At 46.4% G+C, this 22,405-nt stretch overlaps 1 protein-coding gene and 1 long non-coding RNA gene across 3 annotated transcripts; both read left to right on the forward strand.

The window, feature by feature from the left end:
• Positions 1 to 413: 413 nt before the first annotated feature.
• Positions 414 to 20,447, forward strand: LOC101742154 (uncharacterized). 2 transcript variants are annotated; one of them, XM_004925794.5, is made up of 5 exons: positions 414 to 2,443; positions 2,837 to 3,041; positions 4,751 to 4,960; positions 14,460 to 15,758; positions 15,852 to 20,447. In XM_004925794.5, exons 1-5 carry the CDS (start codon positions 2,350 to 2,352, stop codon positions 17,209 to 17,211), a joined length of 3,168 nt encoding a protein of 1,055 aa, XP_004925851.3. In that variant the 5' UTR covers positions 414 to 2,349; the 3' UTR covers positions 17,212 to 20,447. The 2 variants fall into 2 exon arrangements, with proteins under 2 accessions (XP_004925851.3, XP_037877801.1); XM_038021873.2 differs by lacking the exon at positions 4,751 to 4,960.
• On the forward strand, positions 6,559 to 13,509 carry LOC134198833 (uncharacterized). Its single transcript, XR_009973078.1, has 2 exons — positions 6,559 to 6,895; positions 12,061 to 13,509. It is a non-coding gene; the product is annotated as an uncharacterized LOC134198833 (long non-coding RNA).
• Positions 20,448 to 22,405: the final 1,958 nt, after the last annotated feature.

Here is a 22,405-nt window from a genome sequence, read left to right on the forward strand (position 1 = left end):
TGATTAGTTTTATTTTGAAGCATCACCCTATAAAGTTAACGATTTTATTATTATATCAAGTCGACGATACAATAATAAAATCGTAAACGATACATCCAATAATCTTTATTGTTGATGAGAGTTTTATGCCATTGATAGACAGACAGTGAGGTAATAGAGTAAGATCCCAGGGCCACTAGACGTCACGTATTTTCTGACGAACAAAATGTGGCCGATTGCGTAGTGTCAGTATGTACTAAGAACGCATATTTTTTTTTATTGCCCTTGTAGGCAGACGAGCGCACGGCCCACCTGATGGTAAGTGGTTACCGTCACCCATGGACTTCAGCAATGCCAGGGGTAGAGTCGGATCCATCAGATCCAATAACTCTTGCATTAGATGTCTTCAGCTCTAACACTAGGAGCAGGCTAAAGGACCCCGGTAACCGTACTCGTCAAAGAGTTCGACGTGCAACCTAACCTATGCATCGGTCCACTGAGTTTCTCGCCGGATCGTCTCAGAGGATCGCGATTCCGATCCGGTAGTAGATTCATTCGCGAAGCAGCTGCTCTTAAGTTGTTGGGTTCGGAGGCGCTCGGACAGCTGTTAGCGAATCCTACCCCTACTGGCTGAGCCTTTGCTCGCTCACCTGTCCTGGTGAAACTGAAAAAGCCTCCGGGCCACCAGAAATCCTTAAATCATAAAAAAAGTTCAACAGAGCAAAGCAACATCGCATGCACACAAAATTCGTTTATAAACGGGATTCCAGTAGCCGCTTTTACTCATACGAGTGTCCACACCTAGGAGACACGCAGGGTATGTGGGACTTGAGGGTCTACAGAGGCATGGAGCAGACGGCGGGTCCAAGATATTTTTAGCCGGGGTACCACTGGTATACGGTAATGCCCCTCTAGACCAAATCCAGCCTGCCAGGTCAGAACGCGATACACCGCCAACCAGCTGTTCTTACGCAGCAGTTCCGTAGAACTGCTTCCATGCAGCGCAGAGGGCAGGTAGCGTGCCGAGCGGCCTCGTCACATTAGGTCGCCCCGTAACATTCACCGAGGGAGAGGACGCCTTCTACCACCCCAGCCATGTGCGTGAGCGTGTGCTCGGCTGTGTCCTCATCGTAGCCACAGTGGTGGCAAATCATCTTCAGCTCCCTCAGGGCCACGCAACGCAGGTACCGGCCGGAACACCCATGGCATGGCATGGTGAGCACTTGCGTCAACCGGAAGGTGAGACACCCTCAGGCGCGACCGGGCGCATCACTTCGACGGTCCGAAAACCGGCCGACGGGTTCGCTAAACCGGGAAACCACACCACGAATGACGCAACTTTAATCTTTAGGAATTATTTTAGTAGTGGTCAATAAATGGTTCAGAGCGTTGTCGGAAGTGAGATAATTAAATAACACAAGAGGTTAATGAGAGCGTTTATTCGCGACTGAATTGGGGGGTTGATTACTTCCCACTTCCGTAGGTTTAACCCGCGATTCCCTACAATTGACCCCTGGGTGGTGCTAAACGGGAGCCGAATACATAATCGGTGGTAGGACTTGTCCGAATGGCAAGCAACCACCCTCCAACTAGAGTCCGCCGCTAAATAGCCTAGCTGTGTTCCGGCGTGTGGGTTGGAGAGCCAGTTCTATTCCCTCCCTTTCCTCTTCCTTGTTGGGAGTGAGTCTTGATGATACCTGGAACATGTGGAGCAGACGTGTGTGCGAGCTTGCGGGACGTGATTGTTTGACGGGGGTATAGGAAGACCCAGTGAAACGGTTTTCGCCGCCGCCCGCCGGCCAGTAGGGGACCTGAACCTGGGTGTCACTACTAAACTCCGCCCCGGGTAGCTGTCCCGCCAACCAGTGTAAAATCCTGTCGTGCGGTCGTCGTGCCGGAGTCAGAGACCGCAGTGGATCCCGGCGATCGTACACAGGTTGGACTGGGGACCCTTCCATGCCCTGCGTCGGTCTCTCACGCAACCCGTGATCGACCACACACTATGTTCCGCGCTTTATTCAGGTGTTGTCATGATTTCACTTCCAACATCCTACCTCACCCTATCCCACTTTCCAAAAAAGAACAAAACATGAAAATCAGAAATTCCATCTCCAAATCTGGAATTCCCATTGTTTACATAACAAGCTGTGTCCCTACAAATCATATGGGTCCCTACATTTCAACTAGTAGGTATAAAACGAAACGCTATAAATAATAAGAACACTATAATTTTTAACGATAACATTACAAGGAAGGAAAACCATCCAGTTAGAACTGTAACCGCACACTGCACACCGCACACCGCACACCATCGGAGCGGCGGCCTCGCCCGCTACTCCCGCTCCGCAGTTGCCAGCGACGGAAGGCGCTATGCAGACGCGTATGCTGCTACTAGTGTGGCTGTGCGCGGGGCCCGCCGCCGCCGGCAGCAGCTGCGATGCCCTCGCCGCGGAGTACGTCAACGGTATGAGCTTACTGACCTTAACCCTCGCGCTATTCTAATAAAAGCATTAGGTCCATTCTTATCTACTAATTATCTTCGTCGAAAATGTAATGTAATGTAGTAGAGTAATGTAAATGTAATAGTTTTGAATTCGTACTTAAGACTTTTTATTTAATTGTTGTTTGGCACGTCCCCTAGACGTTCACGCGTAACCCTAACGCGAGGTTGCCTGAATATCAGTGTTTTATTTGGAAAATAATTTGCGAGAATGATTATGATGATGAATGATAAAACAAAGCCCTACAGTAGGTACTGCACTAGTAAGGTTATTTTTATGGACCGTGAGTTTCTGTGTCTGGTAACTGTATCGAAGAAAATAAAAATAAAAAAACAATGACCCGTATATAATTTCAGGCGCAATGCGTACCCCTCGGGTGGTGAGCGTGGTCGGTCAGCTGAAGAACGTCTCGGTAGTGTGGAGCGCGGAGCCGGCGCGTGCGGCGGGCGCGCTGCTGGGCGCCGTGCTGCGCCACGCGCTGGGCTACCGACGCGTGCGGCTGGCCCGCTCGTCGCCCGCGCTGTGCGAGCTCGAGTGTCGGCAGCACGCCGCCCCCGACCGGTCAGTCCCGGCTTCGAGGGCCTACTTACTCTATAAATCGTCCCAAGTGTTCAGTACAGATATGTTAACTCACATTCGCGCCTTACTTGGTCTATTTTATCCTGTAACATAATTTATTCGTAAATAAAAAGTAAAGTGTTTACTTTACTTTAAAAGTTCGTTGAGAAAATTTTTCAAAGATGCTATTTTATTGATTTACATGTACTTCCCAAAGTCCACTGAAGGTGAGACTGTAGGTGGGAATAAAATGTGATTGTGTTCCGTCGCGTCGGTAGCGAGTAATTCAGCTATATCTCCATTGAACTGTAAGTTTGCCTCTTTCCAGTTCTGTCATATTTCTTCACGAGAACCTTGTGAGAATTTAAGGTGAATATACTTTAAATTATCTTATGTGGTTATCTTTCTACATCATAAAATTAAAATAAAAAACATAAATATAAATTTGCTGCAGGCGAAGGCGCAAGCGCAGCTAGTGTGGATTAAAAAGAAAATGTAGACTCGCTTGACTTGAACTTTGACTTTGCTGTTATGAAACAAAAAATATAAATAAATAAATAAATATTTGACTGCACATTCATAATCATAGGCTTAGTCTGCGAAGGCTCGTAATTTTTTTCTGGTATTTTATAAATATTCCGGAGCGAATGGTGCCGTGTTGTTTTTACAAACGATGACGTCAGTGACGTGGTCGTCATTCTTTTCATCATTGTCATTGCCTTCCAGTGACAGTAATGGAAACTTACTTTTCCACACAATTCCTCTTGTTGATTTCAAGTCTACAACAATAACAACAGAGAGCTCCACACCGTTCGGCTGTTTGAGCCGGAATGTGTTGTTTTTTGTTTTTTTCCCCCTACCTATGCTGATAGCCTAGAGAGGCTATATCAGCGTTATCCTAGCGTGTAGGTGAGCAGCGGTCGGTCCGCAGGATGGAGGATTCTCGTGTCGCTATGTCGTGCCGCTTTATCGAAGTGGTGTTAATAAGGCTTATCCTCGTCTAGCTGTAAAGTGTGACGCTACAATTTTAATGCTTGTACTTGTTTCTCTTCTCTTTGTACATGATTGGGAGCCCGCGGTTGTGATTGCTCGAGGTAGCCGCAGGTTCGATACTGTTGTTCTGTGGAAGAGAATAATTACGTCGGTGACACAACCACCAGGACATTTTTGATTTGCATCTCGATACGGAATCTCCTGGTGCTGAACAATTAAAGACCCTTCGTTTTATTTTCTCAAAACTCTTCCAATGCCACAGTCTGTGATCGCTACACATAACACACACTTTCTCTTTGGCCTGTGTAGGTATGGCAACGTATAATGCATTTTTATGAGTTTTAGAACTTTTGTATTTGGCATGACTATCTCCTGAAATCGAAATTTCGTATTAAAAAATCTTATATCGATGCGATACAATAACAGCAGAAAGACATGTCATAGCGCTCAGGAAACAGTAGGGAGAAGTTCGTTCCGGAGCTGGATGCTACGTGCTAAAAAATATTTATGGAAATGCACTGTGGATAAACTCTGTGCGGTAGCGAGCGGTGCCACAGTAATCAACGAGATGATGAGATTATCTCAAACAATTCCTCAGAGCACAACATAATTATATGGTAGAAAACAACACAGAGAGAACCGAAGGCCCTCCGTAGTGTCATAGGTACTCTCAGAAGTTTTCGCGAGCAATAGACATGTAGACCGGCAGGCGGGCGCAGTTTGCAGGTGGTCCCCGCCGCGACGTCGGGCGCAGAGTGTCGGCGGCGGCGAGCGCTGCTGTCCGTGGGCCGCGCTACCGCGCCGCTCTCCGCGTCGCTGTACGCGCGGCTCAGCGGCGCGGCGCGCGCTGACCCCGCGTGTCGCGACGCTCGTCTGTGGACTGCCTACTCGGACCCCGCTCAAGCTGTATCTTGTCAATTTCTACTTACGTGAGTCACGCCTCTATTCGACACATATTTTCGGAGAAAAATGAAACTGAGTAGTCGTATTATAAAGGAACATGTGCCCAGTATTTAACACGTTCACGCCGGGGCGAATATCTACGTTTTTTCGTCTAAGGCGGGACTGTCGTATCTCCTTACGCTGCGTGGGGCGGGGCGACACTGTTGCGAGTTCGAATGAGCTTAATGCAAGATTGCTATAGTTCTGATATAGTGATTTTTAGCACACATTTCTTACATCAAAATGAAATAAACTTATTTTTTGTTTTTAACTTATTGTCGGAAAACAAATGACTCACCTGTGATGCACGCCGCCCCACAGAATAGTCAAGTGTTCCCCACCAGTGGGTCACGCGAGCGTGAACGTGTTAAACCTGTGTTTCAGGATACCAAGACAGAAATAATCGCAGAGATATATAGGTAGTTATGGAACACACCACCTATACATATACTTAGTCTGGCCATAAATACTGTTACAAAGAAAAACAAAAAAAAATCTATAGCAAATAACATTTATTACTTTTACAATGTGTTACATAAATATAAAACAATTTAAAATATAAAAAGCTTATTCGAAGTGGTCTCCATTGGCTGCAATACAGTCCTTTAAACGTTGAGGCCAGTTATCAGTAGAAGCACGCACTCTTTCCATAAGAAAATTTTTCACTGCCAATCGTACGAATTATTTTAGGGACTCCAAATTATCATGGCGTTTAGAGCAAGCCGTACTCTCTAAAACTGACCATAAATCATAATCCAGCGGATTAAGATTGGGACTAGACGACGGCCAGTCTTCAGCTCTGATGAAGTCCAAGACTGCGTAGACCGAGCTTTATGACCTGGCGCCTAGTATATACCTATTATTATATACTTAGTCTGGCCATAAATACTGTTACAATTAAAAATAAACAAAATATTGGACAAACAAACAAATTTGAATTTGGAATCTGTCATTTTTATAATATGATTGCTCATTGAGTTTTCTCATTTTGGCGCCAATACATTGTACAATATTTTGCGATATTAAAATGGAGTGGGGTGATAAAGGGAACCGAATCGCTGTGATTGCATTACACAAAGTAGGTATGGAGCCGAATGCAATTTTTAAAACTCTCCATACGCTTGGTAGGTATTAGTAAAATGTTTGTGTACACTGCTATTAATAGGTGCAATGAGACCTCCTCTGTTTGTGACAGAAAAAGATCTGGCCGTCCACGTAGTGTTCGTACGAAAAAGGTGGTCAAAGCAGTAAGGGAAAGAATTCGAAGAAATCCTGTCCGAAATCAAAAGATTTTATCTCGGGAGATGAAGATAGCACCTAGAACCATGTCGCGTATTTTAAAAGATGACTTAGGACTTGCAGCCTATAAGAGACGTACTGGTAATTTCTTAACTGATAATTTAAAAGAGAATAGGGTGGTAAAATCGAAACAACTACTGAAGCGGTACGCAAAGGGAGGTCATAGAAAATTTTTGTTTACAGATGAGAAAATTTTTACAATTGACAACATTTTAACAAACAAAATGACCCTATTTATGCTCAAAGCTCTAAGGAAGCTTCCTAATTAGTCGACAGAGTGCAACGTGGGGACTATCCGACTTCAGTGATGGTTTGGTGGGGTATTAGCTATGAAGGAGTGACTGAGCCATACCTAGGCGGCACTGAAAATTTCGGGAATTAACGAAGTGACACAACATTACTATTTAAAAATGTATTTATTGCTTTTCGAAGTATTCTCCGCGAAATTTGACAAATTTTTCCATACGATGGAACCAATCATTGAAGCAACCATTCCATTCGGAAGTTGGGGTCTCCAAAATGGCGGTTTTGTAGGCGTCCACAGCTTCTTCAGGTGATGAAAATCTCTGTCCACGCAATTTATTCTTTATTTTAGGGAAAGTATAGAAATCATTAGGGCTTAGGTCGGGGCTCATTCCGATAGAGGCACCCGTCACGTGCGGACGTGCCCATCGACCACTCGATCGCCCGGCCTTTGTTCGCCCGGCTTTTGTTAGAGCGGCCATTGTTCGCGCGGCCTGTGTTCGTGGTACATCTGCCGACCAAGTGTTTTTTCCTGGAAGTTTTTATTTGTTTTGTTTCCTTTCGTTATTTCTGTGTTCGTGGTACATCTGCCGACAAACTGCTTTCCTGGAAGTGTTTAATTGTTCTGTTTCTTTTTGTTATTTCCGTTTTGTTGTGTTTTTTCTTTGTCCTGTAGTAATCGTGCCGCATCGCCACCTGTGTTCAATAGAACCGCTCAGGTCCGAGAAGTTGGGGCCTCGCCGCAAGGCGAGTGTCTTCAAGACCCGGGGCCGCCCCACCTGGGCACTCAGCGATCATGGACGCTGTGTTCGCGGAATTCCTCCGACTTCGTCATCCACAGCTCGCCTCAGAGTTTCTGGCTTTCAAAGCCAATCACACTGCGAGCTCTCTCGAAGACTCCGCCGTGCTCGCTGCTCCTGCGTCGCCTGTACCTGCGTGCATAGCTTCTACATCGAGCACCGCAACCTCCGTCGTGCCTGCCGTTCCCGCGTCGCCTATACTGGCGAGTAAAACTGCTGCGTCGTCCGCCGTGGCCACCGTTCCAGCTGTGCGATCATCCGCGGCCTCCGTCGCGCCCTCCAAAACACCTGCTCGTAGGTCACCGGCGCCCGCCTCCTCGTCCTCCGACTCTGACTCGGAGATGGAGGTCGACCTCGCCCCCGCCTCATCGACGGATGGATTTACCCTGGTACAAAAGGGTAAGAAGCGTGCCGCGGAGTCTCGAGCTCCCGCGGCCGCTAAAATTAGCAAAGCCGCGAACGCGTCGCACCCCCGCCCCCAGACTCCCGTTGCGCCTCCAGCCCGTGCCAGTCCGTCGCCGCGTCCGGTGGCACAAAATAAAACCCAGTCCCCTCCTCCGGTAATCCTTCAAGAGAAGGCAGCTTGGGATCGAGTTTCCCTGGCCCTTAAGGCCAAAAATATCAATTTCACGAATGCCCGTAACCTCGCGAACGGCATCCAAATAAAGGTGCATTCATCTGATGACCATAGGGCCCTCACCTCTTATCTCCGTAAGGAGCGTATAAGCTTCCACACTTATACGCTTCAGGAGGAGCGCGAACTCCGCGTTGTAATACGCGGAATCCCTAAAGAGTTAGATGTAGAGCTCGTAAAAGCCGACCTGTTAGAACAAGGCCTACCAGTGAATTCTGTGCACCGTATGCACACCGGTCGCGGTAGGGAGCCATATAATATGGTTCTAGTCGCTCTCCAGCCTACCCCCGAGGGTAAGAAAATCTTTAACACACAGACCGTCTGTAGGCTCTCTGGTATCGCTGTCGAAGCCCCCCATAAAAAAGGCACTCCTAGCCAGTGCCATAACTGTCAATTGTATGGGCACTCTTCCCGTAACTGTCACGCGCGCCCCCGATGCGTCAAATGTTTAGGCGATCACGCCACGGCCCTATGCACTCGCGATCAAAAAACCGCGACGGAACCGCCTAGCTGCGTCCTGTGTCGAACACAGGGTCACCCCGCAAATTACCGCGGATGCCCCCGAGCCCCGAAAATAAATCGCCGCGTCGCCCGCCAAAACCGCCTCCGAGCTTCCGGCCCAGACATCAAAGCCTCGGCACCCTCTGCGTCGCAGGCTAAGCCAGCGTTCGTTCCGGCGGCGGTGCCCAGTGTCTCGGCCTGGGCGAAACCGCTGCCGTACACGAACACGGCTACAACTCCCTCCTCCGCGATTCGTCCTGCCCCCGCGACTCGTCCCTCTCCCGCGACTTGCCCTCCGACCGCGTCCGAAAATCTCGCTTTAGCGATCGACTTCTTTCAGTCGATCAACTTTGAGCGCGTTAACGCTTTGGGCGACGCCATTCGCGCTGCCTCCACTGCACAACACTTTATCGCCGTTGTGCAGGAATACGCCGACGTATACGCGTCATTAAATACGTACGTCCTCCCCTCACTCCGCCGGTAATCAATGGCGTATATAAGTAGAATAAAGCCACTATCCGTGACGATAGGATTTTTTAACGCTTACGGTCTCGCAAATCAACGTGATCAGGTTTCTGACTTTTTGCGTGACCATCAAATTGATATCTTTTTAGTGCAGGAGACCCTACTTAAGCCCGCGCGCCGTGACCCTAAAATCGCGAACTATAACATGGTCAGGAACGACAGGCTCTCTGCCCGTGGTGGTGGTACCGTCATTTACTATAGAAGAGCCCTGCATTGCGTCCCGCTCGATCCTCCCGCGCTCGCTAATATCGAAGCATCAGTGTGCCGAATCTCACTGACGGGACACGCGCCGATCGTTATCGCGTCCGTTTATCTTCCACCGGATAAGATCGTTCTAAGCAGTGATATCGAGGCGCTGCTCGGTATGGGGAGCTCTGTCATTCTGGCGGGCGACCTAAATTGTAAACACATCAGGTGGAACTCACACACCACAACCCCGAATGGCAGGCGGCTTGACGCGTTAGTCGATGATCTCGCCTTCGATATCGTCGCTCCGTTAACCCCGACTCACTACCCGCTAAATATCGCGCATCGCCCGGATATACTTGACATAGCGTTATTAAAAAACGTAACTCTGCGCTTACACTCGATCGAAGTAGTTTCAGAGTTAGATTCAGACCACCGTCCCGTCGTTATGAAGCTCGGTTGCGCTCCCGATTCCGTTCCCGTCACGAGGACTGTGGTGGATTGGCACACGCTGGGCATCAGCCTGGCTGAATCTGATCCACCATCGCTCCCGTTTAACCCGGACTCTACCCCGTCTCCTCAGGATACCGCTGAAGCCATAGACATCTTAACATCACACATCACCTCGACATTAGATAGGTCATTGAAACAAGTTGTAGCGGAGGACTTCCTTCACCGCTTCAAATTGTCCGACGATATTAGGGAACTCCTTAGAGCTAAGAACGCCTCGATACGCGCCTACGACAGGTATCCTACCGCGGAAAATCGTATTCGAATGCGTGCCCTACAACGCGACGTAAAGTCTCGCATCGCCGAAGTCCGAGATGCCAGATGGTCTGATTTCTTAGAAGGACTCGCGCCCTCCCAAAGATCTTACTACCGCTTAGCTCGTACTCTCAAATCGGATACGGTAGTAACTATGCCCCCCCTCGTAGGCCCCTCAGGCCGACTCGCGGCCTTTGATGATGACGAAAAAGCAGAGCTGCTGGCCGATACATTGCAAACCCAGTGCACGCCCAGCACTCAATCCGTGGACTCTGTTCATGTAGAATTAGTAGACAGTGAGGTAGAACGCAGAGCCTCCTTGCCACCCTCGGATGCGTTACCACCCGTCACCCCGATGGAAGTTAAAGACTTGATCAAAGACCTACGTCCTCGCAAGGCTCCCGGTTCCGACGGTATATCTAACCGCGTTATTAAACTTCTACCCGTCCAACTCATCGTGATGTTGGCATCTATTTTCAATGCCGCTATGGCGAACTGTATCTTTCCCGCGGTGTGGAAAGAAGCGGACGTTATCGGCATACATAAACCCGGTAAACCAAAAAATCATCCGACGAGTTACCGCCCGATTAGCCTCCTCATGTCTCTAGGCAAGCTGTATGAGCGTCTGCTCTACAAACGCCTCAGAGACTTCGTCTCATCCAAGGGCATTCTCATCGATGAACAATTCGGATTCCGTACAAATCACTCATGCGTTCAACAGGTGCACCGCCTCACGGAGCACATTCTTGTGGGGCTTAATCGACCAAAACCGTTATACACGGGAGCTCTCTTCTTCGACGTCGCAAAAGCGTTCGACAAAGTCTGGCACAACGGTTTGATTTTCAAACTATTCAACATGGGCGTGCCGGATAGTCTCGTGCTCATCATACGGGACTTTTTGTCGAACCGCTCTTTTCGATATCGAGTCGAGGGAACCCGCTCCTCCCCACGACCTCTCACAGCTGGAGTCCCGCAAGGCTCTGTCCTCTCACCCCTCCTATTTAGCTTATTCGTCAACGATATTCCCCGGTCGCCGCCGACCCATTTAGCTTTATTCGCCGACGACACGACTGTTTACTATTCTAGTAGAAATAAGTCCCTAATCGCGAAGAAGCTTCAGAGCGCAGCCCTAGCCCTAGGACAGTGGTTCCGAAAATGGCGCATAGACATCAACCCAGCGAAAAGTACTGCGGTGCTATTTCAGAGGGGAAGCTCCACACGGATTTCCTCCCGGATTAGGAGGAGGAATCTCACACCCCCGATTACTCTCTTTAGACAACCCATACCCTGGGCCAGGAAGGTCAAGTACCTGGGCGTTACCCTGGATGCATCGATGACATTCCGCCCGCATATAAAATCAGTCCGTGACCGTGCCGCGTTTATTCTCGGTAGACTCTACCCCATGATCTGTAAGCGGAGTAAAATGTCCCTTCGGAACAAGGTGACACTTTACAAAACTTGCATAAGGCCCGTCATGACTTACGCGAGTGTGGTGTTCGCTCACGCGGCCCGCACACACATAGACACCCTTCAATCTCTACAATCCCGCTTTTGCAGGTTAGCCGTCGGAGCTCCGTGGTTCGTGAGGAACGTTGACCTACACGACGACCTGGGCCTCGAATCTATACAGAAATACATGAAGTCAGCGTCGGAACGGTACTTCGATAAGGCTATGCGTCATGATAATCGCCTTATCGTTGCCGCCGCTGACTACTCCCCGAATCCTGATCATACAGGAGCCAGTCACCGTCGACGCCCTAGACACGTCCTTACGGATCCATCAGATCCAATAACCTTTGCATTAGATGCCTTCAGCTCTAATACTAGGGGCAGGCTTAGGGACCCCGGTAACCGTACTCGTCGAACTCGACAAAGAGGTCGACGTGCAACTTAACCCATGCATCAGCCCGCTGAGTTTCTCGCCGGATCTTCTCAGCGGGTCGCGATTCCGATCCGGTAGTAGATTCATTCGCGAAACAATTGCTCTTGAGTTGTTAGGTCTCCTTCGGAGGCGCTCGGGCAGTTGTTAGCAAATCCCACCCCTCTTGGCTGAGCCTTTGCTCGCCCACCTGTCCTGGTGAAACTGGAAAGGCCTTCGGGCCACCAGTAAACTTTCAATCATAAAAAAAAAAAGGTCGGGGCTGTACGGCGGATGGTCTAATAATTCTATGTTTTCTTGCTCTAAAAACTCTTTTGTTCTGTGGGCGGTGTGAGAACTCGCATTGTCGTGATGGAGGATGATGCGGCGGTTGCAGTTCTCTTTACGGAGTTCAGAAACGTCCTGTGGCAAACAAATGCTAGCATACCATTCTGCATTAACCGTTCTTTGTCCCTCAAGAGGAATAGTCGTAACATGGCCGGTTTTGGAGACAAACGTGGCCACCATTTTTTTTGCAACACTCCGTGAACGAACAATTTTTGTTGGCTTTAACTCATTTTCGAACACCCAAACTCGTGACTGGTTTTTTGTTTCGGGTTCGTACGCGTATATCCAGGATTCGTCACCTGATACAATGTTGTATAGGTACAGCATTTGAGGATCCTGCGTGGAATCTTTCGAGAGTTCTGACGCACCAAGTAACGCGAGGCGCTTTTTGCTCTTCACAGAGCAAATGCGGTATCCATCGGGAAAACAACTTTTTTACACCTAATTGTTCATGCAAGATTATTTGTATTTGACTCATGCCAATGTCTAAAGTTGCCTGAATTTCGCGGTATGTCACATGTCGATCTTCCTCAATCAGCTTACGCACAGCATCAACGTTTTCTTGGGTGACTGCATTTTTGGACGACCTTGACGGGGATCATCACTGAGCTTGACACGTCCACGTTGAAACTCAGCAAACCAGCGATAAATTGTGGTTTTGGATGGGCTTCATCACCAAATGCAGAAATCATCCGGTCAACACACTGTTTCAACGACTAAACAAGTTTGACAAAACCTCGTGACAAGACCGAGAATCTTTTTTTTAAATAAATAAATGGTATTCGATTTTTAAAACCAAGGAGTTTTCAATTAAAAAGATTTTAATATGACAGGAACAGTGGAAATATTCCATTCCCGATACTTTTAGTGCAGCCCTCGTACTTTTGTGAAAAAGGTATCAAAACATCCGCACAAGTGTATCAAGATACCATTCTTGAGATGGTAGTGAAGCCCCTTAACAACACCATGTTCAATAATCAAGAATCGTCCTTCCAGCAAGACTCGGCGCCAGGTCATAAAGCTCAGTCTACGCAGTCTTGGTTGGAAACGAACGTTTCGGACTTCATCAGAGCTGAAGACTGGCCGTCGTCTAGTCCCGATCTTAATCCGCTGGATGATGATTTATGGTCAGTTTTAGAGAGTACGGCTTGTTCTAAACGCCATGATAATTTGGAGTCCCTAAAACAATCCGTACAATTGGCAGTGAAAAAATTTCCCCTGGAAAGAGTGCGTGCTTCTACTGATAACTGGCCTCGACGTTTAAAGGACTGTATTGCAGCCAATAGAGACCACTTCGAATAAGCTTTTTATACTTTAAATTGTTTTATATTTATGTATTAAACTAACACACTGTAAAAGCAATAAATGTTATTTGCAATAGATTTATTTTTATTTTTAATTGTAACAGTATTTATGGCCATACTAAATAGGTACCTATATTATATGAGCTACATTAACCACACACGACAGTTAAACCGTGCTCAGTACCTATATCTATCTATACTAATATTATAAAGAGGAAAGATTTGTTTGTTTGTTTGTTTCGAATAGGCTCCGAAACTACTGGACCGATTTGAAAAATTCTTTTTCCATTAGAAGCCGACATTGTCCCTGATGAACATTGGCTACTTTTTTTAATTTTTTTTTATTTATTTTTTTGCTTTCATGTGTTTTAATGTTTCCGAAGCGAAGCGAGGGCGGGTCGCTAGTAATATTATAAAGAGGAAAGATTTGTTTGTTTGTTTGTATTGAATAGGCTCCGAAACTACTAAGCCGATTTGAAAAATTCTTTCACCGTTTGGAAGCAACACTACTCTCGAGTGACATCGGCTATAATCTTTTTTGAAAAAAATTAGGGATCGTTACTATAGCTCCAATAATGTAACTCAAGGTGTAAAAAAATTACCTAAAATATTCTTTACATCGCATGCCCTGCTTAAACTATTGATGATAAAATAAAATAATGTACTACGACTTTGTAGAACACATTATTATTTACAAAAAATGTCGCGACAGCATATGTCAAACTACTATAGTTATGCCGCAATAAGTGTTCTTTTATTTAAAAAAATAAAACAACGTCAAATATCGTTGAAATTTTTGTTAAAGACCCGAGCGGAGCCGAAACGGGCCGCTAGTACCTATGTTATATAACTATGAGATCCTGTACCAAGCAGTTAATTTAATTTGAGTAAGATCATACCACTAAGATACAAATGAACTCTTAAAAGACTTGATGGAAGTACGAATCAGGGCTGTCCTTTTCTCGTGAGTCAGCCAACCGAACCCCCTATCTAAGGCAACGACATGATGTTTCTCATCGACAGATCGGGTCGAATAGACATATACACGACCGCCGAGGTGCGCGACGCCGCTGAGCTGAGCAGCGTGGTGCAGCGCGCCGCGGCGGCCGAGCTGCGCGGCGTGCTGCACGTGCTGTCCCGCGCCGAGCTGCATCACCGCATCGCCACCGACAACGCTTCTTTTCTGATCTTAGACTACAAGCTGTGGGACGATCACGAACTTCTGGTCCCCGTTAGTTTTCCGGCCCGAAGTTGCGGAGAAGACGTGGAGAGTACCCGGACGGAGTTCGTCATTCACGAAGAGCTCGAAGCGTACGCTCCGATACTCTACAGCGCCGCCGAAAGGTTCGACCCGACGCCGCGGGAAGTGCGCGCAGTGCTAGACATGGCCGCGCGGCGGGGCGACGGCGACGTCGAGGAGGCGGCGTGTCAGTGGGCTGCAGAATATCCCATCAGATTTCAGTCTTGGATTCCTCAATACGACGACGACCATCATGTCTTAGTATTGCTGTGCAATGAACGCGACAATTACAATTACACACCGCTCTTCCAATTTGTCATACACAAACTTCAACAATATACGGGGCAATTAAAAATCAATATACTAATAAAAGATGAGTTAGTGAACTGTTCGAATGCGGACGATCCGCACCAAGTTTTAAACAACAAGACGCGCATGTCCAGAATATACCGCTGCATCGGCGTGGCGGCGGGCGCGGCGGACGCGGCGACGGTGGCGCGGGTCGCCCGTGACGCCGCGCTGCCGCTCGTGCTGTACGACACGCCGGCCCGGGTCCCGCCCGGCACGCGCTCGTCCGCCTGCAGCCTCGCTGACCTCGTCACTGCCATCGAGCACTTCATCGTCAAAACCGGTTGGCGACGAATAGTAACCTTATCCGAGCGAACAGAGTTTGCGGAAGCTTTCGTCTTGGCTCTAAGGTCGAGTGTAAGTTTGATAACGAAAGACATAGACTTGACCGAGAATGTGACCGAAGCGCTGAATACGGTGGAAGAACTAGACGGGCGTGTCATAATAGTGAACGCGGGCGCCGATCTGACGGCGGCAGTGGTGCGCGAAGCCGCGCAGCGCAGCTTGGACGAGCGGCGAGGGATGGCGTGGCTGGTGCGCGCCTGGGCCCCCGCGAACCCTACACCCATTCCACTGTTCTATCTAAGATGCGGATGTCGAAAGGCGGAAAACCAGTTTAACCACCCGAACGCCGCTTCGCTCGCAGACGCGGTGCTGACCCTTGGGTACGGATTCACTGCTGGTTTGATGCAGGATTACTCGGTTCGAGATGATCCAGCGGGAAGAAATCTGGAGTGAGTAATACTATGCACAAGTCCTATAAATTAGCAATCAATTAGTTTCCTATTTTCTGTGAAGTGAAAGTATTGATGTTTTTCTGCACACAGGCGCTTCTGGCAGATTTCGGACAGGATCAGCGTCGATGGCCTCTGTGAAAGTATTAAATATGAGGCGGCAGCATTGGCGAAGTCGACCGTGCTCGTGGACAAGCTTTCAGTCGACGGGAATTCAACATTAGGCATATTGATCGTGCGTGACGGCCGAGTCAGTTCTGAACCAAACGAAATGGAACCGTACGGGCGGGATGGTGAGGCTCCCTACGACGGACGCAGCAGGTGCAGCATGCCGATAGGCGACCCGTTCCATCCGCATTGCCTGGACGCACTCTGCGTCGTGGTCGGCATTCTTCTAAGTCTCGCTGTTCCGTTGTTGCTGATGGCACACCGTCACCTGGCTTCTGTTATTCGGCCCGCTAAGCTACCACCCGTCACTCAGGAGCTAACACGTTTCCTGGTCGATCCCGCTCATCTCGTGACGTACGACATCCTCGGAACCGGTAGATTCGGCCGTGTTCACCTGGGCGTATTACAGGTTCCAGGAAAAGCACCTCGCCCTGTCGCCGTCAAGTCCCTCCGGAAAGGCGCCGCTCCGGCCGAAGAAACTGAATTTCTGAATGAAGCCGTTATTATGGCGGCACTCGATCACGAGCACATTATACGCTTCGTGGGCGCGTGCGTCGCGAAGGGGCCGCCACTCGTGTTAATGGAGCACGCCTTTTTCGGAGATCTCCGAAGATACTTGCGCGAGAGGCGGCACTTCGCCGAGCAATCTGACCATCTTTCACAAGACTCGAAAGATTTCGAAGAGAGCGAACACGTGTCGGCCGAGGCGCTGACCCAGCTCGCTTCGGAGGCGGCCCTCGCCCTGGAGCACCTTGCGCGACGCGGCGTCGTCCACCGAGACGTCCGCGCCTCCAACTGCCTAGTGGACTCTAGACGACGACTGAAGCTCGGCGACTTCGGCATGGCGCGAAAGACCGATGCGACGGGCGCAGACGGAGCGGCCGAGTACGCGTGCCGGCGACGCGGCCTGTTCCCGGTGCTGTGGATGGCGCCAGAGAGCCTGAGCCGCGGCGCGTTCTCGTCGGCCTCGGACGTGTGGTCACTGGGAGTGCTGATGTTGGAGACAGTGACGCTGGGCGATCGGCCCTACGGCTCGTGGTCCCCACTGCGCGTGCTGCAACACGTGTCGAGCGGCGGACGACCCGAGCTGCCGTTCGGCGCGGCGGCGGAGGCGCGCGGCGTGGCGAGCGCATGCTGGCGCCGAGCGGCGTGCGAGCGGCCGGCGGCGGGCGAGGTGGCGCGCTACTTGCGGGACCACCCCCGCGCGCTGCGCCCGGTGCTGCGGTCGCGCGTCGCTCCCGATGCCGACAGCGGCTTCGGAGAGTCCGATCCGCCTTCCCCATAGACATAACTCAACCAGCGCATTTCTAAACCCTCGAAAAACGTAATTACAAAGATTTATTTACTTATTTATTCAGTCAGAACGCTACTTCGACAAAGCTGCGCGACCCGAAAACCCTCTCATGGGCTCAGTGGGCTCTAAGCTTAGCCTTAGGCTATGACAGCGTTACTGACCGAGTAGGTGAGCTCATGGGGCTCTAACCTGAGGACGTTGCTAGCACTAACCCTTACGAGAGCATTGCTTCGTAGAATCTACCTCAGAATCGGAACGCTACCCATTGAGAAGATCCGGCAAGAAACTCAATGGGCTGTGTCTGTGGGTTCGTTCTTCCTTCGTCGCAAGCGACGGGTTCGACAAGAACAGTGACCGGTGCTTGAGATACCTAAAAGCACCGATAGTGGATCGGGAGGATCCAAAATGACGTGACGTGTTGTGCGACAAAAGTAACTCATATATAGTAGAATATATAGTAGAATAGGTTAGTTTGTTCACTAATTTTCCTGAGTACCGTCTTAATAAACAATTGTTGACTTCCGTTAGACCTGTAAGCGGTAACCAACAACTTTAACATTGAGGAAACAGTTAACTCTCACAAATCTTAGTTAACTAAATATCAAGGTTGCGCCGATATATTATTATAATCTAATATATAAAATTCTCGTGTCACAGTTTTCGTTGCCATACTCCTCCGAAACGGCTTGACCGATTTTGATGAAATTTTTTGTGCTTATCCGGTATCTATGAGTATCGGCCAACATCTATTTTTCATCCCCCTAAATGTTAGGGGTAGTCCACCCCTAAATTTTTTTATTTATTTTTTAGACAAAATTTTTAATTTCTATTTTTTTATGATACAACATACAAAAATACATACAATCCTCAATTTTCACCCTTCTACGATCAACCCTTATTTTTTATTTGCTAATTAAAAACTTTAAATTTTTTTTGCGAGAATTTTGTTTTTATTTTTTCATGACGAAGAATAAAAAAATTAATATTATTCTGAAATTTTCACCCCTCTACGATCAACCCCTATTTTTTATTGGTTAATTATAAACTTTAATTTTTTTGGCAAGATTTTCATTTTTATTTTTATTTTGTCATGAGTTAAAATAAAAAATCTGATGTTACTCTCAATTTTTCATCCCTCTATGATCAACCCCTATTTTTTATTTGTTAATTATAAACTTTAATTTTTTTGGCAAGTCTTTATTTTGTTTTGTCATGACTTAAAATAAAAAAAATCATATTACTCTCAATTTTCACTCTTATACGATCAACCCCTATTTTTCCATCCCGATTAATATATTTTTTATTCTTTGCACAGATCCGCAATAAGGTTGCAAGATGGCAATCAAATATTATAATTGTAGTACGATAAATTCTTATTCAGAGTTTATAATTTCAAGTTCCTTTAATTATGATTTTTTTTAAATTGAATTTGATCTCCCGCCCTCGCCGGTCCACTTCTGATCAACTATCAATCGATCAGCTATCCCCGCCAGGTGTCACCACTCATCCAGCAAACATCACGTAGTAGGGATGAGGACGAAGCCGGTCTCCTGTCTTACTTACTCACTATTCATCATAGATTATACACTTAATATATTTGAGAGCTATACAATACTATACCTTTTTCAGCCATGTTTTTTTGGTTTTATTTGTGTATCAATAGTATGTTAATAGGTCTGAGAATCGGCTACTATCTATTTTTCATACCCCTAAGTGAAAAGGGTTGTCCACCCCAAACATTTATTTTTTATTTTAATTTTTTGGATATATTTTTTTTGTTTATAATGAGGTATTATGTTGTTAAATGAGGATTTTTTTCTACAGTAGAATTACCCTAGAAATCTTATTTAAGGCAACACAACGTTTGCCGGGTCAGCTAGTATGATATAAATAACACGTGGAAACTCGATTAGGTACTTATGGCTCGTGTATTCGTCGACGACAACACGTAGACTCGTTCAGCGATGTGTCATTAACATAGTACTCATAACTGTGGACCTTTCTCTTAACAATGACCTTAAAGAAAATATTACTGTCAGAATACTAATAAATTCATATGCAAGTAATATATATATTAATACGTGAAGCAAAAAGTTTGTACCCCTTTTTACGAAAATTGCCCGGACCGAGGAGTATGAAATTTCCTGTACTTATGAAACATAGAGAAGAAGTGCAGAATGCTATTTTTGTTTTTTTATTGTGCATAAAAAACACATTAAATAAATAAAAAAGCATTACCCACACTACCATGTATTTGACACAAGACATACATAAAAATATACTCTTTGTTTACTGTCAATTGGGAAACTTTTGTTGGAACGAAGTTCCTTAATGCGCGTTGCGAAAGGGGGCTAGACGGAAAAAATAAGACAAAAAGCTGTAACGACACTTTTTGCTATAGCTGTAAGCCGTGCGGCGTGCGAGTGTTTCTCGGTCTGTCTCTCTCTCTCATAGCCCACTGAGTTTCTCGCCGGATCTTCTCACTGAGTTGCGTTTCCGATCCGGTGGTAGTTTCTGCGAAGCACTGCTCTTGCTAGGGTTCGTGTTAGCAACGTCATCAGGTTTGAGCCCCGTGAGCTCACCTACTAGCCACGGTTACGCTGAAATAGTCTCTCAAGGCTATCAGCTTAGGTAGGGAAAAAAAAAACTCGTAGAAAGCAAGTGTTTTTTTTTTATTTTTATTGCTTAGATTGGTGGACGAGCTCACAGCCCACCTGGTGTTATGTGGTTACTGGAGCCCATGGACATCTACAACGTAAATGCGCCACCCACCTTGAGATATAAGTTCTAAGATCTCAGTATAGTTACAACGGCTGCCCCACCCTTCAAACCGAAACGCATTACTGCTTCACGGCAGAAATAGGCAGGGCGGTGGAACCTACCCGCGCGGACTCACAAGAGGTCCTACCACCAGTAGGTAGGTACCTAATTACGCAAATTATAATTTTGCGGGTTTCACTTTTATTACACGATGTTATTCCTTCACCGTGAAAGTCAATCGTGAACATTTGTTTAGTACTGTTATGATGCCCTCTGGTTCCTAGCTTTCCTTTCATCATCACCTTTCCCGAACAGCATCAGCAGTTATGATCCTTTATTAGAGAACAATCCCCTCCCTATCCAGTCAGTCCTATTCCTAACTCCACACGGCACGGTTGCCGTCAATTATTGTCGTGAAATCTTTATATATTCATTTTCGTCAATAAAATCTTTTTTTAAAAAGATAATTTGTTAATTCCGTATAACAAATTGGTGGCAGCGTAAAGGGATCAAAACAAAAGGTCCTCGGTATCCTCCAAACCAGAAATCATCAAAACGAAAGTGCAAAACAAATACTAAAAGTGGAAATAAAAGTGTGAAAAGTGGAAATAAAAGTGTGAACTTTGAAAACAAGAGAACTTTTGTTTACCATAAAAAATAAAATTCAAGTTCGCCTGTTCGAGCCCGTCTACTTTTGTTCGTCTACTCAAATTGGGTGAAGCCGAGCCCCTACTATATCTCCATCCTGAGACTACACAATCCATCACACCAAGGCCAAGCAACAGAAGACACAGCATCATGCTCCTGAAATTCCTCCTATGGTGGTGTTCATCTATGTAGTAAGTGAAACAGTGCTATCTCGAGTCAAGAAATTGCAAATTTATAGACATTACACAATTAGATAATAGCATATGATATCTCCTTATTAATAAATTAATATAATCAGCAAAGAAAATTGTTCAAAAACCGTATATCAAATTATATAAATTACATCGATATAATTTTAATAACTTAAGTTACAATTTTAGTCCTTGAGACCATCGAATAGCTTCGTCAACCATCCGGTGCTTATCTCGTCGAGACAGTAGCGTTATCGAATTACTTGTTGGTCCGACTATTACACCGTGTCGTAATTTCATTGTTGCTTAAATATTTCTCGAACTTTAACAACCATGTCCAAAAAAGAAACGCAAACCACAAAAACCGAAAAGGGAGAATGTATACAAATAGGGACATTGTTCAAATTTATAAAGCCCTTTGACGGATCACGTGACAAACTAACACCCTTTTTAACAAACTGCGAAAACGCAATCGATCTTGCTTCCGAGTCACAAAAACATATACTACTAAAATTTATTCTATCCCAACTTGAGGGAAAAGCTGAAATTGCGTGCTCTATTAAAGACTTTGACTCATGGGATCAATTAAACGACTTCCTCAAGACACAATTCGGAGAACGAAAACATTACACACACCTTTTAACCGATTTACAAGAATGTCGCCAACAATTAAACGAATCAGTTACGCAATTCGCGTTACGCTTAGAAACATGCCTTTCCAAACTATTAACGGAAATAACGCTATGCAATAAAAAAGATAACGAACTAGTCGGTCGCTTAGCAGCTATGGAAGACCTAGCCCTTCATACCTTTTTAATCGGATTGAAGCCGAACATTTCAAATATAGTTCGGTGTAAAAATCCCCTAAACCTTAACGAAGCCGTCAACACTGCAGTTTCCGAAGAAAAGATTCTGCAATTCATGAATCGGAGACCTATTGCTATTAACGAGCCAAGTACTTCAAGGCCTAAAACGTTTTATAAGGCCAAAAACGAAACTCCAGACTTTAGACCAAACTTCGGCTATCAAAATAAACCACGCACTTATCCCCTGTTCTGTCGATATTGTAAAATTAATGGACATGTAATCGAAAACTGCCGAAAAAGGGAGTACAATAACAGTAAACGGTACGATTTTCCACAAAACAAGCCAAATGAAAACCGTGTCAATTTCGTGGAAGAAGGGGAAGACACGGTTGACAACGTCAACGAGTGTGACCCTTCGTTTTTAAACTAAGTAGAGGCCCGCGATCGTGTCGGTCGGGCCGCCCTATTCAAAAATCCGACACAAAATCATTTAAAAATCAAAATACCAAATCTTGCGAATCCAATTTCCTACAAACATCGCCTACAGTGACGTCCGCTACATGGTCTCGTCGCGACCCTGAAAATTTAAGCACACATCACTTACCCAAGATCCTAACTAAAACGATTACTATCAATGAATCGACACATGATTCTAAAATTTATAATTATAGCACAAATATCTCCCATAAATACTTGCCTTATATAAAAACAATTACCTCTATTTCTTCGAAACCACTATCATTACTAATCGACACAGGTGCATCTATTAGTCTAATATCA

Source organism: Bombyx mori, chromosome 4 (assembly GCF_030269925.1).
Source record: "Bombyx mori chromosome 4, ASM3026992v2".
Classification (NCBI taxonomy): Eukaryota; Metazoa; Arthropoda; class Insecta; order Lepidoptera; family Bombycidae; genus Bombyx; species Bombyx mori.

Excerpts from the sequence above, each read along its gene's own strand:
- LOC101742154 (XM_004925794.5), top strand. The coding sequence starts at position 2,350 with ATGCAGACGCGTATGCTGCTACTAGTGTGGCTGTGCGCGGGGCCCGCC. Across the intron at positions 3,042-4,750 it reads CAGCACGCCGCCCCCGACCG|TTTGCAGGTGGTCCCCGCCG; the intron begins GTCAGTCCCGGC and ends AGGCGGGCGCAG. Across the intron at positions 4,961-14,459 it reads TCTTGTCAATTTCTACTTAC|ATCGGGTCGAATAGACATAT; the intron begins GTGAGTCACGCC and ends TCTCATCGACAG.